Consider the following 16,352-nt stretch of genomic DNA (forward strand, 5'->3'; position numbering starts at 1 on the left):
TGCACATGACGAATCCAGCCCGCGGGCTGCCAGTTTGGCAGGCCTGCCGTAGAGAATGTTGGTACAGCCGATCCTTGGCTTACAATCCATCATTTCGTGACCATTTAAAGGAGTCGTGGTTCACAATTGATCAGAATGCAGCATTGCAGACTAACTCTGCCCGTTGCAGGAGTTCGATCCTGACCGGCTCACGGTTGACTCAGCCTTCCATCCTTCCAAGGTCGGTAAAATGAGGGCCCAGATTGTTGGGGGGGACAGTATGCTGACTCTGTAAACCGCTTAGAGAGGGCTGGAAAGCACTATGAAGCGATATTAAGAACTAGGGCTATTTCAGAGAGGTGGCTGTCTTAACCACATTAACAACCAAAGTTTTGGCAGCTGGGCCCACACAACCACATTTCTGGCCCTTGACAACCGGGCCTCATTTAAAGCCATTTGCAACATCTGGCAGTCACATAACATCAATTTGTGATTATTTTGCTGAAAATAATTCTTCTGTTTTTTGCCAAAGACCCTTCCTAGTGAACAATGGCCTCATTTAACTACCATAGCATCTGTTTACCAACCGCGGTGATTCACTTTAACAGCCACCATAAAAGTAGTAAAATGGGGTCCGCCATGTGTTGTCCCATTTTACAACCATCACAACTTACATCCATAACGGGCAGGCTCCATTATGAGGATAAATTCAAAGGAATACCTGTATGATCTTTTAAATATTGAAGCAAGTGAAAAAAAAAACATATTTCCTATTTCAACAAATGCAGTTTTATATACTGCTTCAAATAGTCCTCGGCTTACGACCACAATTGACCAAACCCCCCCATTTCTGTTAAGTGAAACATCTGTTAAATGAGTTTTGCTCCATTTTACGACCTCTGTTCCCACTGTTATTAAGTGAATCACTGCAGTTAAGTTAGTAACTTAAGTTGTTAAGTGAAGCTGGTTTCCCCATTGACTGTTTAGAAAGTTGCAAGAGGTGAACACATGACCTTGGGAACTCGGGGAAATATGGACCAGTTGCCAAATGTCTGAATTTTGACCACGGGATCATGTTACAAAGGCTGTAATGTAAAAACAGTCGTAAGTCACTTTTTTCAGTGCTATTGTAACTTTGAACGGTCACTAAATGAACTCTTGTAAGCCAAGGACTACCTGGAATTGCAACTCGTGTCCTTGTAGACATCAGCATTGTTCACTCTTCATGTACAAATAGTCTTTATCGGATAGCATCTTCTCTAGAGAGGGCTAGAAGCACCCTAACCAGTCTAGATCTTACATTTTCAAAACAGTTAGCCTAAAATGATTTTTTTTTTTCCTGGCCCAACCAACCAGGGTCTATTAATCATGCCCAGTGGTGGGATTCAATTTTTTTTTACTACCGGTTCTGTGGGCGTGACTTGGTGGGTGTGGCAGGGGAAGGATACATGCAAAATTCTCATTCCCTCCCCACCCCACTAACCTGCTTTGCAGCTCCGTTCTCCTGTGCAGGGCAACCAAAGAAGACCCAGCCGGTCAGCTGGGACTCGGGAGGCAGAGAATAGATGGGGGCGGGGCCAGTCAGAGGTGGTATTTGCCGGTTCTCTGAACTATTCAAAACTTCTGCTACCAGTTCTCTAGAACTGGTCAGAACCTGCTGAATACTACCTCTTGATCATGCCCCTTCCTATGTGCAATGCCACAAAGGGTGTTGAAAAGTGTTGACCATTTAACCATTTGCTGCTGTTCTAAACCCCCATTTTTTTTTAAATGAAGGCATTAACAATCCATTCATTTGAGTCCATTGGTAGAAGTCACTGCTATTCTCCTGTTACGTTTCCTCTATAGGTTTCCTGTTGGAGAAGAATGAGATTCCTTCCCAAGGAATTGTGTTTCTTTCAGTGCAATTTTAAATCATTTCTCCTTCCAACATTTTGGATTGGAAAATTGCTGAATGCGTCCGTTCCCAGCAGTTTTCTATGTGCTAGAAACGCCTTGGGTTTGTTTGTTTTTTCGACTCCATGGAAGTGTTCTCCAGAGGCTGGACTTCCATCTCCATCATTAAACAGCCAGTAAGGGGAATTGGAATAAACTTAAATTATCTGGACTGAATAACTCCCAAGTTGTGCCTCCTTCAATTTGGGAACACCACTGTGCTTCATTTGAATATTCATTAGCAGGGTAGGGGGTTTTTTGTGTGTGTACTTTGAGCCTGAAAAATATTTAGTGTATGGCATAACATACATGGACTTGCAGTGTATATTAACATTTCACCTAAATTAAGACACAGTGAAATAAGACGCAGTGGCTCAGTGGCTAAGATGCTGAGCTTGTCAGTCAGAAAGGTCGGCAGTTCGGCTGTTCGAATCCCTAGGGCCGTGTAACGGAGTGAGCTCCCTTTACTTGTCCCAGCTTCTGCCAACCTAGCAGTTCAAAATCATGTAAAAATGCAAGTAGATGTGTGAGGGGGGAAGCTTTACTTTAAAATAAGAATATTAAAAAGAGCTATATTCAAATAGAAATGTCTACTCTAGGCCATCTAACCATGAGGAGTCCTTGATGCTGTCTGAGCTTGCTTGTTTCCTTGCAGACATTTCATGACCCAACTAGGTAACATTATCAGTGCTAGTGATCGCTATCGGTGTTGGTGAGCACTGATGATGTTACCTAGTTGGGTCATGAAACGTCTGCAAAAAAAAACAAGCAAGCTCAGAGAGCACCAAGGACCCTTCATGTCAACCCTGAGCTACAAATATTCTTTATTCGTACCATCTAACCGTAGAAGTGCAGCATTGTTTATCTGAAAGGAATCAGAAAATGGGTCTTCAGCTTACAGCCGGTCACGATGTGTTCTACACTGTGATGTTGGACCCTGCAGCCAGACCAAAGGGAGGATTGTTATATCCCAAGAGTCCCCAACCTTGGCAACTTTTAAAACCTGGGGACTTCAACTCCCAGAATTCCCCAAGTCTTAAAAGTTGCCAAGTTTGGATATGCAGTGAATCAGGGCAGACAGCATGTGAGGTACAAATCCTATCTACCTATCTATACACACACACACACACACACACACACAATAGCTGTATAAAAATGAACAGAGTCCTAGGATTTTCAGGTTAAGAAGTGTCCAGTTGCCTAATCAACATGCACTGGAAGGCTGAATTTTAATCTGTTTTCTATGTCTTCAGCCTCAGGTGAGAAAGTGGCTGGCCAATTATGACACACTTAAGAAAGAAGTGAGTAATGTGCCTTTTGGCTTGGCGTATTGTAGGAAATCCATTATGTTTGTGTGGGTCATGGAAATCCAGAATCCAGAAAATTGAGTTAACAGAAGGATCTATAGGAAAGTTAGATGCATCTGAAATACGTGAAAACAGCCAAGTTCTTTCTTTCCTTCTTTCCTTTCTCTCTTTTTCTTTTCTTTCCTTCCTTCCTTCCTTTCTCTTTTTCTTCTTTCTTTCTTTCTTTCTTTCTTTCTTTCTTTCTTTCTTTCTTTCTTTCTTTCTTTCTTTCTCTCTCCTTCCTTCCTTCCTTCCTTCCTTCCTTCCTTCCTTCCTTCCTTCCTTCCTTCCTCCTTTCCTTTCCTTTCCTTTCCTTTCCTCTCTCTCTCTCTCCCTCCCTCCCTCCTTTCCTCCCTCTCTCTCTCTCTCTCTCTCTTTCTGTCCACGATGTGAATGACTAGCAGCAAAATAAATGATAAAGTCTTGGTGTTCAGTGAAATCAGATACGAGTAGTCCTCGACTTACAACAGTTCATTTAATGACCATTCAAAGTTATAACAGCACTGAAAAAAATGACTTATGATTGTTTTACACACAACCGTTGCAGCATCATGACCAAAATTCAGATAGTTTTGGCAACTGACTCATATTTACAATGGTTCCAAGTGTTCCAGTGATCCCTTTATGTGACCTGACGGGCAAAGTCAAAGGGAAAACCAGATTCACTTAACTGTCACTAACTTAACTGCAGTGATTCACTTAACAACTGTGGCAGGAAAGGTCATACAGTGGGGCAAAACTCACTTCACAAGTGTTAAAATAAATTTTGGGCTCAAGTGTCGCAAGTCGAAGACTATGTGCATTATACTTTGACCAGATAAGGTGCTTTCAACCAAAGTGGGCCAAATCGGGTATTATGAGTTGAATTGAGCCAAACCAAGTATTGCCCCATCATCAGACTGGACTACCCTCTGTCAGAAATGGTGTAGGGTCTCCTTAGGCGGGGTTGGACTAGATGACCTAACAAGGTCCCTTTCAACTCTTAATATGTATCAGGAAGACTTCGTGCCTCGTTCAGCTCAGGCTGCGGAAGAATCTTGTTTCTGGCGCCCGCCCGCTTTAAAGAACTCCGCATCCTCTGCTTTTCCTCAATCGGGCTAAGAGACAGACGGGCCGGCGGTGGGCGGAGCCTGTCACTGCTTCCCTCGATGGATGGAACCTGCCGGGCGCGCCGCCCCCACCCTTTCCATTTTTCCAGGCCTTTGTCTCGGCGTCAGTCACGTGACGGGAAGCGGAAAACCCGAGGGAAAGCCGTCCACAAAAACAGCCGGAAGAGTCCGGGAGATGCGCGTCCCGTAGTTCCACCCCACCCCGCCTTCCTCCCGTTCCCTGCCCTTCCTTTCGTCTGGAGCCTGACCCGGATCTTTTCCTTTTTAAGGTGGTCTGCCAGTCTCTCCACCCCCCTCCACTCCCCTCCTCTCCCCCCAAAGCAGCCCTCGGAGCTCTGGGATGAGCGGCCGGACTTCCTCCCGGCTGATCTTCATGCCGAGGCAACTGCAGCCTTCATGCTGGCGGTGGGAAGGGAAACGAGGCGTCTCGGGGTCTTCGTCCCTGCCTGCCCGACGCTGAGTTGGACGGGGGTGCGAGGCGTCTTTTTTTGCACGGAGACGACAAGCTTTCCAAGGCTTCGAGCCTGGAAGCTCCGTGGGAAAGAAGCGGGAGAAGAGAAATTGCAACAGCGGCAGCGGATCTTCCGAGCGGGGAGCGATCCGGTGGCTAAACGGGTGAGAGCAACAAACATACAGCACACACACACCCGCCCATTTCTGAAGCCTGCACCCCGATCCACCTCCCCTTTATTTGTGGTGGCTAAACGGGTGAGAGTAACACACACACAGCACATACAACACACACACACCCGCCCATTTCTGAAGCCTGCACCCCGATCCACCTCCCCTTTATTTGTTTGTTTAGGGTGGCAAGAAGTGGTGGCTAAACGGGTGAGCGTAACACAAACACACACACACATCTACCTGTTTCCAAAGCCAGTACCCCGATGCATCTCCCTTCCCTATTGCTACATCCTTTGCTAACTATCCTTTATTTGCTTGTCTGGGATGGCAGGATAGCTCTATTTGCTTGTGTAGAGGATACACACACACACCTGTTTCTGAAGCCAGCAACCCATCCACCTCCTCCCCCCATTTGCTACATCCTCTGCTAACCCTACCTTTTATTTGCTTGTCCGGGATGGCAGGATGGCTCTATTTGTTTGTCTAGGAGACACACACACACACACACACACACACACACACACACCTGTTTCCAAAGCCAGCACCCAGATCCACCTCCCCTCCCCATTTGCTACAGACTCTGCTGATCCTACCTTTTATTTTCTTGTCCAGGAGGGCAGGAGGTGTTCGCCAGATTTTACATGTCTGTTTGGGTTCTCCTGGGATGCTGCCCAGCAACGTTGCATGCATTTGGCTGGGATGTACAGTTTTGGGCTGAATGTGTCATGCTGTCTTAAGCCATTTGGATAGTACAGAAAATCATAGTTTTCATGAGCAGGAATTAATGTGTTGTGTGAACCCAGCCACGTGCCAGGGTTCCTCAAGTGGTGTCTTCCTAATGACAGTACTGTCAGAGCTGTCATCCAATAGGATGCCATGCTCTTCTAAGGCTGACCTTACAAGGCTGTAATATGAGGGTTCACAGCCCTTATTGATATGTGTACCATCATCAAAACTTTGGAGGATCGCCATAACAATCAACTATCAGTGGTGGGGTGGATACCGTATAAATACTGTCATACATCTTATGTCCTGAATGGTTCATCCAAAATCCAAACCTAAAAAAAAAAAAAAAAAGACTTTAAACTCTTCTTTTTACAATTTATAAAGGCTGAGATTTTGTGAAGGCAACAGCTCTCACTGTTTGTTAGTGTTATTGCCTGAAGCCAGCAAGATTCATGGTGAGGCAGTCAGAATCATGTGAAATGTAATGATTCTTGAATTTGGTGTCATTTTCTAGTAATTATTTTTATAGAAAATTCCTAGTGGAAACTCCCTCCAGTATCCACATGGAGGATCGGGCGGTTCCTGGGTTGATAGGTTGGAAATACTGTAATCTAGTGTGTTCAAAGTTGAGACAACTAGAAGCTCAGAGTTGAGAGAACTAGAAGCTGATAGAGTGCTGCTTGACTAGTGAAAGATCTCTTGATCATTCCAGTTTAGAAAAAGATCAAATTGCTGGGTGTGGGGAAAAATATTTAAAGGCCATTAGTGGACCAACCGTTCCCTCAACTTTCCTCTTGTTCCTTACATATCAAAATAAAATTTGGGGGGGTTATTTTTGGCATTTGTTGCAAATCTTATCTCATTCTGAGCCTTAACTTTCTCTGTCCTTGCAGATTTGGGCTATTTGTTGATTATTCTGCTCTAGTTACAAGCTGCTGTATCCATTTTTAATGCTGGTCCTTTTTGTCCCTCAGCTAGTCAGAACGTTTTGTATAACTATGATTTTTAAACCTTGATTTTTTTTAAATCAGTATGCATTAGGTTAGGCTATGAAGCATGGTTTATTTAAAAAAAAAAGGGGGGCTGGATTCTTTGCCCAAGCCAAAACACATAAATTTGCTTCTAGTGCAGAACTAACCTGCTGCCCCAATAGTTTTTCATATTATGAACTCCTCCTCCTCCTCAACCTCTTCCTCCTCCTCTTCCTCCCCTTCTCCTCCTCCTCCTCCTCCTTTTTTGGGAAATGGGCACAACTCTTCATCTTTTCATTTTGATGCTCTTTGCTCACTCATTTCTATCTGGAAAAATTATAACAGGAGTATTAGATTTTAAAAGTACGCCAGTTTTATACCAACTTTATAGAGTCCTTGGTGCTCTCCGAGATAGTTCCTTGCTTGAAGATGTTTCATTACCCAACTAGGTAATATCATCAGTGTGAGTGTGTTCGTTAGAAACTCGGGCATACAAAATTTGCATGGAGCTGAAGAAGTGTTCCCTGAATTTGGAAGAAAAACACTTTTATCTGTGATTACACAGTTTATTGCTATATGAATTATCACTGGAGACAGGTGGAGGTGGCAGCCATTGGTCCCTGTAATCACAATGGCCAAGCCCAATTCAATGGCACCTAGCTAAGTAACTGAAAACATCATTGACAGAAATTTGAATCCCGAGCTGGAGAAGATTTCCCTAATGTGGGTGCCTTCCAGATAGCTGACTTCCACTGTGGTCAATAAGGGCCAAAATGTGCAAGGAATTGTGGGAAATGTGATCCATGCATCTTAGGATACCTAGGTTGAAGAAGGCTGCTCTGGGTTTTCATTAGCTTTTCGTCTATAATCATCTGTAATTATCACTGTACGGTTCTTGGCAGGCTAGTAGACATTCTGAACTGGCTTACATGCCTGGATTCAACCTTTAAACATTTCAATCCCTGGAATAGCACCTATTGGCAGGGTACACATTACTGGGTTGCCATGGGGTGGGATGCATAATAGAAAGCCTTTTGCAAATTCTGACAAATCTTTATGCTAAAAACAGGTGCTGTTTTTGTTTCAAGCACATCAGGCAACTTCTGAAGATGCGGTCCTGTGCATCTTGTGAAGGAAGAACCACAGACTTCTGAACGCAAATCCATGAAACTGATTCTGGGCGGATATGCAAGAGAATTCCAGGAAAATGTCTTCGTTGGGTAAGGATTTCATTCTCCTTTTACGGATCTGAAGGGTATTGTTTATGTTTTGTAGGCCCATACTGATCAAGGGACATCCCTTCCTGAAATCACATTTTTGTTTTTGTTTTTACCTGAAGACGAGTTTAAACACTCTTGGAGTAAAATTAACTAATTCTAATCAAGGAGATAAGCAGCCTAGAACTAAGGTGAAATTTCCTGACAGTTAGAACAATTAATCAGTGGAGCAACTTGTCTCCAGAGGTTGTAAATGCTCCAACACTGAAAGTTTTTAAGAAAAGATTGGACAACCATTTGTCTGAAATGCTATAGGGCCGTGATGGCAAACCTATGGCACGAGTGCCACAGGTGGCACGCAGAGCCATTTGTGCAGGCACGCGAGCCCTAGCCAAACTTACCTCACTGCTCATGCGCGTGCCTCCAAGGTAATTTTTGGCCTGTTTGAGGTCTTTTCCAGCCTCCCAGAGGCTCAAGAGAAGCCTCTGCAGCCTTTGGAGGCTGAAAAACAGGCCCGTTTCGTCACTTCCTGTATTTCCGGAAATACCAGAAGTGACAAAACGGGCCCAGTGCAGGTATGGCAGCAGTGGGGGAAATCATGCGCGCATGCTCTGGGGGCGTGGGGGCCACGTGCAATGCCTTCTGGGTGCTGGCACGTGAGCATGTGCACGCGAGCGTGAGTGCAATTTTCAGCACAGGAGCCCAAAAAGGTCAGCCATCACTGCGCATGCATCTCCCACACACCCCGCCACTGCACATGCGCGCCAGATACCTGACACAGTAGCTGTCGGGCGGCGTGCGCGCACATGTGCAGTGGTGCTCTTCCAGGCAACCTCTCGTGTGCCGGCAGAAATGGCTCTGCGTGCCACTTCCGGCATGCGTGCCATAGGTTCGCCAACATGGTTCTATTCTATTCTAATTAACCAAATGCATGCTTCCTGGAAAAAGATGGATTGTTTTTCCCTCTAAAAGCGGGTGGGATTCAAATTTTTTAACAACCGGTTCTGTGGGCATGGTTTAGTTGGTGGGCGTGCCTTGGTGGTTATGTTATTGGCTGGGCGTGGCCAACTCAATATCACTCACATCGAGGCACGCATCTCCTCGCCTGGCCTCTCATGACTGTGGGGATGCTGCAACAGTCGTAAGTGTGAAAAATGGTCATGAGTCACTTTTTTCAGTACCATTGTAACTTTGAATGGTCACTCCACACAAGCAAAGTACCAGCAAAGGAGGGGGAAAAACTCCAGAGACGTTCCTGAGACAGGAAGTCTAGTCCTGCCAAGAATGTAATAAGGGTTAATAGAGAGGCAGTTTCTGTAAGCAACACCAGAATGTTTCCTTCCTGCCTTCCTTATAGGATTAGGCCAGTAATTTCTTCTAACAACAGATTCTCCCAACTGCTTAGAATGTTAACAACCGGTTCTAGCGAATAGGTGCAAACTGGTAGAATCCCACCCCTGCCTAAAAGTTACTTGAAGTTGGAGCTACTTCAGACAAAAGTCTCCGCAGGCCAATGGCAGCAGCTTTGTGCTTCTGAAAGAGGAGAGAGAAGCTTTTTGCTCAAAGTTTTAGAATACAGGTGGTCCTCGACTTGCAATCATTCGTTTAATGACCGTTTACAATGGCACTGGAAAAAAGTGACTTATGACCGTTTTCAAACTCATGACCATTGCAGCATCCCCATAGTCAGGTGATCAGTATTCAGGTGCCTGACAAGCTAGCATGTATTGATGATGGTTGCAGTCTCCTGGGGTCAAGTTTTGCAACCTTCTGACAAGCAAACTCAGTAGGGAAGCCAGATTCATTTAAGGGCCATGTGACTAACTTAACAACGGCAGTGACTCCTTTAACAACTCTGGGAAGGAAAGTTGTACAACAGGGCAAAACTCACTTAACAACTGTCTCAATTAGCCCCAGAAATTTTGGGCTCAATTGTGGTCCTAAGTTGAGGACTATCCATACTTCACAAGGTTGACCATTGCTTCTTCAAGCTAAGTTGCCTCTTATCTGACCATTGTCTAGTCTGCAGCTCTTCTTCCTGTCTCTCAGGTGGGGATATTTGCAACTCCTTTATTGGCCTCAAAGGCTGTTAGGATGTTATTTGTCAATGGTGAACAACAACTTATACTGTACTGCAGGGGTCCCCAACCACCGGTCCGCGGACCGGTACCTGTCCGCGGAACAAGTCTTACCGGGCCGCTGGCTTGCTGGGCGCCACCATCTTTTTTTGATGAAAAAGTGCTTCCGGTGAGCTTTTCCGGGTAGAAAGCTCACCGAAGCACGTTTTCATCAAAAAGATGGCAGCGCCAGCGCTTCCGTGAACTTTTCCGGTAGAAAGCTCACCGGAAGCACTTTTTCATCAAAAAGATGGCGGCGCCAGGCTCGTGAGCTTTTCCGGTGAAAGCCATTTCTACCCGAAAAGCTCACCGAGCGCTGGCGCCTCATCTTTTGATGAAAAAGTGCTTCTGGTGAGGTCACCGGAAGCACTTTTTCATCAAAACAAGATGGCGGCACCCAGTTGATGCCGGTACCGGGCCGCGGCGCCCAGCTGATGCCGGTACCGGGCCGCGGCGTAAAAAAGGTTGGGGATCACTGCTGTACTGTATCCCCCCACCAACGTAAGAGTCCTTTTTCATGTTTCCTTTTTCAATATCTTTTCCCTCTCTTCATTAGAATTCCCTAACGTGACAATAAAGTTAGAAGACAAAGAAGATGTTTCATGGCTTCCAAACAACCAGGTGGCAGAAGGAAGTCGGAGCTTCTCAGTTGATCATTCAGGTACAAAAAAAGAGGGTCCTAGATTTGTGCCCAGTGCTTTTTAAGGTCCACAGGTTTTGGAGCTAGACAAATTAAGGAATGAAGTGTAGTGGAGCATAATGATTAAAGGATTGTGTGATGACCTGGAGTGTAACACAAATGTAACAAAATCCAAAACGTAAATAAATGTCCTTTAATGCCTCCAATTTGGCCCCACTGTTCAATCATTCTCAGTTGGAGATAAAACTTATTCAAAAATAGTCTTCAAAAGAAAGCAATACAGTCCAAACCTAATGAGCAGATAGAGGTGAAATAAAAAACTAAAACAAACTACAATGAAGGAATTTCCACAACGGACCAGGATAAGTAATTACCAACTTCAAGGAGATAACAAGGCACAGTCTGTTGGAAGGACACCAACCAAGATCAGCCCAAAATAAAACATGCTTTGCTTCTGGCAACTTCGTGTGGTAATCGTCTCTCTTATATACTATTCTCCCCAGCTACAACCAATGAGGGGGATCATGGCCCGTTTCTCTCTCGTAAGCCAAGTTGTTTCCTTCTCCGTTCCTCCCTGCGTGTGCTAGGATGAAGAGGGGATGGGCCTGATTCTTCCTCTGGCTCCCCAGCCTCCTCCACAACCTCCGGAGCCACACCTCCACTCCCTGTCGGCTGTTCCTCCTCTCCCTCAAAGTCCAACTCTAACAAGGGCATGACAGATTGAACCATGAGCTAGGTTGTGTACAGCTTATATTTATTACCTTAGCCTTGGCAACCCATCATATTCCAGCTTCAGTGCTCTTCTCTGGTGTTTGAGATAAGTTTTATTTCTAGAATGATCACTGTAAGTTTCACTGCACCAAGAACATGCCCATCAATACTTGCAGAGCAAACTACTTATATATAAAGAGGAACCAAACCTCACTCCACTTCAGCACTGATGTTGCTACCTAGTTGGGTAATGTAACATCTCTAAGAAAATAACGAAGCGCAGAGAGTACCGAGAACCTCACCATTCAACCTTGAGCTACAAATAATTCTTTTCTATTTGTACAATGCATCTGTTCGTTTTCTTCCTACATAGGGTTTCCTGTTCCCAAGTCTGAAGTCATCCATGGAGGAGATCCATGGATTCCAGAGCCTGTTTCACAAGAAAAAGAAATCCCAGTAGATTATGGTTCCGGTAAGACTATTGAATGAATTATTGTGATTAATCTTGATTTTTCCACACCACGAGTTCCTTAGTTGGTGCACCACTGAAAAGACCAGATTATGGAGAAAGTTATTCCATGTGATTACTAAGAGTTGACACTAAGTTGATGGCACATAATCAATTAGTCCATCTAGCTTTTCCACGTTAGAAGTTCTCTAATTCTGCTCAAATTATACCTTTAACAACTACTACACTGTAGCATTGATCTAGAGTTTGGGAAACAAAGATCAGTTTTTAATTCAGCCACTGGATCGTCTTGATCTGAGGATAAAACAATTGGAGAAATACCACGATTGTATTTTGAAGTACGTTAAGACAAAATTACTCTTCCTTCCCTCCATATACGCCTTTAATGTTGTGCTTAATAAAATGTGCCCATTCTGAAATGGCTGTGTATTTTTTGTGCGAGGGAAGCTATCATTCAGAGTCTGGCTCTCAGGCAGCCTATTGTCTTCCAGAACTGTTGGTATTGCAGTTCCTAGCATTCCAAGGCATCAGGGCAAAGATAATTTTGGGAGTTGAAGTCCTAATATACCCAGAAAATGCCTGGTTGGGAACGGTTGTTCTGAATTCTTGCATAAATTTCTGGGATTTGCCCAGAAAATTGTACATCTCCTCCGCTGCCGGTTATCAAAATAGCATTTCTATCATATCTCATTTCTTTTGATCAGAGCTTCCAGATGTAATAATAAAACTGGAACAGGAAGAGATTTCGTATGTTCCCTGCCCCCACGTTTCAGAAACAAGTGTGACATTCAAAACAGTCCAATCAGGTAAGTGAGATCAATTTACTCCATCACGTTTCATCACTAAGAAGAAAGGACCGTGCTGACCTTACCTCATATTCAGTGGTGGGATTGGAATAACTTAACAATTGGTTCTCTGGCTAGGTAGGTGTGGCCGGTTGGTCATGTGACTGGGTGGGTGACGTCACTCATTACACCTAGCCCTGCCTCCTGGTCAATCACCTCAAAGGCAGAGGTAGGATTCAACCGGTTGGTGCTAATCCCACCACTGGCTGGCCCCACCCCCGCTCATTTTTTGGCCTTTTGGGGGGCCGTTTTCCGGCCATTTTTCGGGTTAGGGTCCAGAAAACAGGCCAGAAAACAGGCCGGAAAGCAAGCAGGGGCGGGGCCAGCTGGTGATGGGATTTGCCAGTTCGCCGAACTGCGCAGAATCTTAACTACCGGTTCACCTCAATCGGCAGCAGCCCACCTCTCCTCAGATTCCTTCTAAGAGCCAGTTTTGTCTAGTACTGCAAGCTAAAAACCAGGCGACAGTGAATTTTAGTCCTACCTTAGCAATGGAAGCCATTTGGGTGTCTTTGGATTAATCACCAGGAATCTGTGAGTTCTAATCCCTTCATAGGAATGTAAACTGACTGAGTAACTTTGGGTCAGCCACTCCTACCTCACAGGGTTGTTGTTATTGTGAGGGAAAAGAGAAGGAGAAAGGAGTATTAGGTATCTTTGCTGCCTTGAATTATTTATAAAAATATTAAAGATGGAAGGAAGGAAGGAAGGAAGGAAGGAAGGAAGGAAGGAAGGAAGGAAGGAAGGAAGGAAGGAAGGAAGGAAGGAGAGAAAGAAGAGAAAGAGAAAGAAAGTGTAATGTCCTAGAAATTTCCCCGAGCCACTGAGATGCCAAAGAGAGTGAGAGTCGAGACGAAGCATGCAAAAAAAAAACCACAAACCAACAACAGCTTTTTATTTTGGCCAAAGCAAAAAGTCTGGGTGAATACTATATCCAAAACATACAGACAAAATGCATGTAAGGAATAGTCACACCTAGGTAAAGTTTGTCTAGGATCTTATACATTTGTTTAGCCAATCAGAGACAAAAGTTTGTTATTCAATGTGGGCAATGTCTTGCCCATGCCCTCCCGCCCTTATCCATGGAGCGTTCTTTGTCCGTGCTGTCTCCATACTTTGTTATTTTACACAGTATCCCTTGTCCTTGTGTGTTCATGCTCCTAGGCAGCCCCCCCCTCTTTATTTATGGAGCAGGATATGTTCCTGGGAACTGTCTCCAAGGATGTGCCTCGCTCTGAAGCAAATTGCAGAAGCAAGAAAACCAGATAGAAAAGGATACAATTCTTTTACAGAATGGATTCCTAACAAATGATTCCTAACCATAGCAAAATAGTACAAGCAACTTCTTTAACAGAAGCAAAGAGCAAAGGTTAGATTGATTTGTGTCAATACGTCCTTTATAAAGAAAAAAGGAGAGAGAGAGAGAGAGAGAAGGAGGGAGGGAGGAGGGAGGGAGGAAAGAAAGAAAGAAAGAAAGAAAGAAAGAAAGAAAGAAAGAAAGAAAGAAAGAAAGAAAGAAAGAAAGAAAGAAAGAAAGAGGGAGGGAGGGAGGGAGGGAGGAAAGAAAGAAAGAAAGAAAGAAAGAAAGAAAGAAAGAAAGAAAGAAAGAAAGAAAGAAAGAAAGAAAGAAAGAAAGAAAGAGATTTCCTCTCAGTCAAAGGCTTGTTTTCCTACTAAATCTCTTTCCAGTATGTATTAGGCAAGATGTTGCTTCTGAACTGAGATTCTCAACCTGGATATAACAACATGACACAAATTTTGTGTGTGTGTGTGTGATCCAGCAGGTTCCATATTCGTTCTGCTTTTAGAGGACCTGAAGTGCCAAGCTGGAGAAAGACCTTGATCTGGAACACAATTACATTATGGTTTAACTGTACAGAGGTCCCCAACCTTGGCAAGTTTAAGACTTGTAGACTTCAACTCCCAGAATGCCTGAGCTAACATTAGTGGAGGAGGAACTCTGGGAGTTGAAGTCCACAAGTCTTAAAGCTATCAAGTTTGAAGACCCTTAGCTTAACACAATCTATGTAAACTGGAGCGCCATGGGGAGATCTTAACGATCTTATTTCCATGAATTAGTCAAGATATAGACTGTGGTGGTCTTCCAAGAGATGTCTGAGGACAACGAAGAGGACAAAATCCTGTCACAACTCCTCCAAACATTTTTATTCCCTTTTCCCACCCACCCCCACAGATGTCCCTGCTGAAAACCTAAATCGATTAAATTGATTAAAAATGAACATTTCTTTGTTTATCCCGATAGGAGGTGGCCATGACAAAATGTTTCAGAGAGAAGTACCATTTTACTCCGGCTGTGTGAGGCATTTCCCTGACAAACCCAAATGTATCAAACAAGAGAACCAAAACATGGCAGAGAAACCCCACAAGTGCTCTTGCTGCACCAAAAGCTTCATGAAGAGGTCCAACCTTCGCACCCACGAGAGAATCCACACGGGGGAAAAGCCATTCCGCTGCTCCGAATGCGGCAACAGCTTCAGCGATGGTTCCAGCCTCATCAGGCACAAGCGGAAGCACACCGGGGAGAAGCCGTACAGCTGCTCGGCATGTGGGAAGCGGTTCAACCAGAGCTCCAGCCTCATCAGGCACGAGCGGAGTCACACGGAGCAGAGACCTTACAAGTGCTTGGAATGTGGGAAAAGGTTCAACCAGAGCTCCACCCTCGTGCGGCACGAAAGGATCCACCGAGAACAGAGGCTGTACAAATGCTCGGACTGCGAGAAGAGATTTATTCAGAGCTCCAGCCTCCTTGCTCACGAGAGGATCCACCGGGGAGAGAAACCTTACAGCTGCACAGCTTGCGGGAAAGGCTTTGTCCAGAAATCTAACCTTCTGATTCACGAGATGAAACACACCGGTTTGAAGCCATTCAAGTGTCAGGACTGCGGGAAGGGTTTCATTCAGAATTCAAGCCTCGTCATACATCGGAGAATCCACACGGGGGAGAAACCGTACAGTTGCTCGCACTGCCGGAGACCTTTCAGTGACAAGTCGAGCCTTAACAAACACGAGCGAGCCCACCGAGGGGACAAACCGTACAAGTGTTCCAGCTGCGGGAAAAGCTTCGTGCGGAGGTCTCACCTCTTGACTCATGAAAGGATCCACACAGGCGTGAAGCCGTTCAAGTGTTCGGACTGCGGGAAGAGCTTCAGTAGCCGGTCGCATTTGATCAGGCACGAAGGGACGCACACGGGGGAAAAGCCCTACGATTGCTCATTCTGCGGGAAGAGCTTCAACCGGAAGTCCAACCTGACCAACCACGAGAGGACCCACACGGGGGAGAAGCCTTACAAGTGCTCCGATTGCGGGAAAAGCTTCAGCGACAGGTCCAGCCTGATTAAGCACGAGCGGATCCACACCGGGGAGAAGCCGTACAGTTGCGGGTCCTGTGAGAAGAGCTTCAGCGACAAATCGAGCCTTATCAGGCACGAGCGGATCCATACAGAGGAGAAGCCATACAAATGTGCTGATTGCGGGAAAGGATTCAACCAGAGCTCGAGTCTCATTGTGCACGAGAGAACCCACACGGGCGAGAAACCCTTCAAATGCTCTGACTGCGGGAAAGGCTTCATTCGCAGGACGATTCTTAATAAACATGAGAGGACCCATGCTGGGGAGAAACAATAAAAAACAAATAAACCCTCA

The 16,352-nt window shown here is 45.1% G+C and overlaps 1 protein-coding gene and 1 long non-coding RNA gene across 3 annotated transcripts in view; one reads left to right on the top strand and one right to left on the bottom strand.

Annotated features, from left to right (window-relative positions):
* Positions 1 to 14,678, bottom strand: part of LOC148131653 (uncharacterized) — a 243,781-nt gene extending 229,103 nt beyond the window's left edge. Inside the window, exon 1 of the long non-coding RNA XR_015747124.1 lies at positions 14,605 to 14,678. This is a non-coding gene — a long non-coding RNA (uncharacterized LOC148131653). The remainder of the gene's footprint in view (positions 1 to 14,604) is intronic.
* LOC113424941 (uncharacterized) lies at positions 4,508 to 16,352 on the top strand. Of its 2 annotated transcripts, none has more exons than XM_087953096.1 (6): positions 4,508 to 4,984; positions 7,779 to 7,910; positions 10,581 to 10,685; positions 11,749 to 11,847; positions 12,549 to 12,650; positions 14,953 to 16,352. In XM_087953096.1, the coding sequence occupies exons 2-6, from the start codon at positions 7,877 to 7,879 to the stop codon at positions 16,332 to 16,334; spliced, it is 1,722 nt and encodes a 573-aa protein (XP_087809222.1). In that variant the 5' UTR covers positions 4,508 to 4,984; positions 7,779 to 7,876; the 3' UTR covers positions 16,335 to 16,352. The 2 variants fall into 2 exon arrangements, with proteins under 2 accessions (XP_087809222.1, XP_087809221.1); XM_087953095.1 differs by having other exon boundaries at positions 4,522 to 4,984; positions 7,760 to 7,910.

The sequence above is a fragment of the Notechis scutatus genome, chromosome 2 (assembly GCF_049901735.1).
Source record: "Notechis scutatus isolate UNSWTSFEM ecotype Mainland chromosome 2, rNotScu1.2, whole genome shotgun sequence".
Classification (NCBI taxonomy): Eukaryota; Metazoa; Chordata; class Lepidosauria; order Squamata; family Elapidae; genus Notechis; species Notechis scutatus.

Excerpts from the sequence above, each read along its gene's own strand:
- LOC113424941 (XM_087953096.1), top strand. The coding sequence starts at position 7,877 with ATGCAAGAGAATTCCAGGAAAATGTCTTCGTTGG. Across the intron at positions 7,911-10,580 it reads CAGGAAAATGTCTTCGTTGG|AATTCCCTAACGTGACAATA; the intron begins GTAAGGATTTCA and ends TCTCTTCATTAG. Across the intron at positions 11,848-12,548 it reads CCCAGTAGATTATGGTTCCG|AGCTTCCAGATGTAATAATA; the intron begins GTAAGACTATTG and ends TCTTTTGATCAG.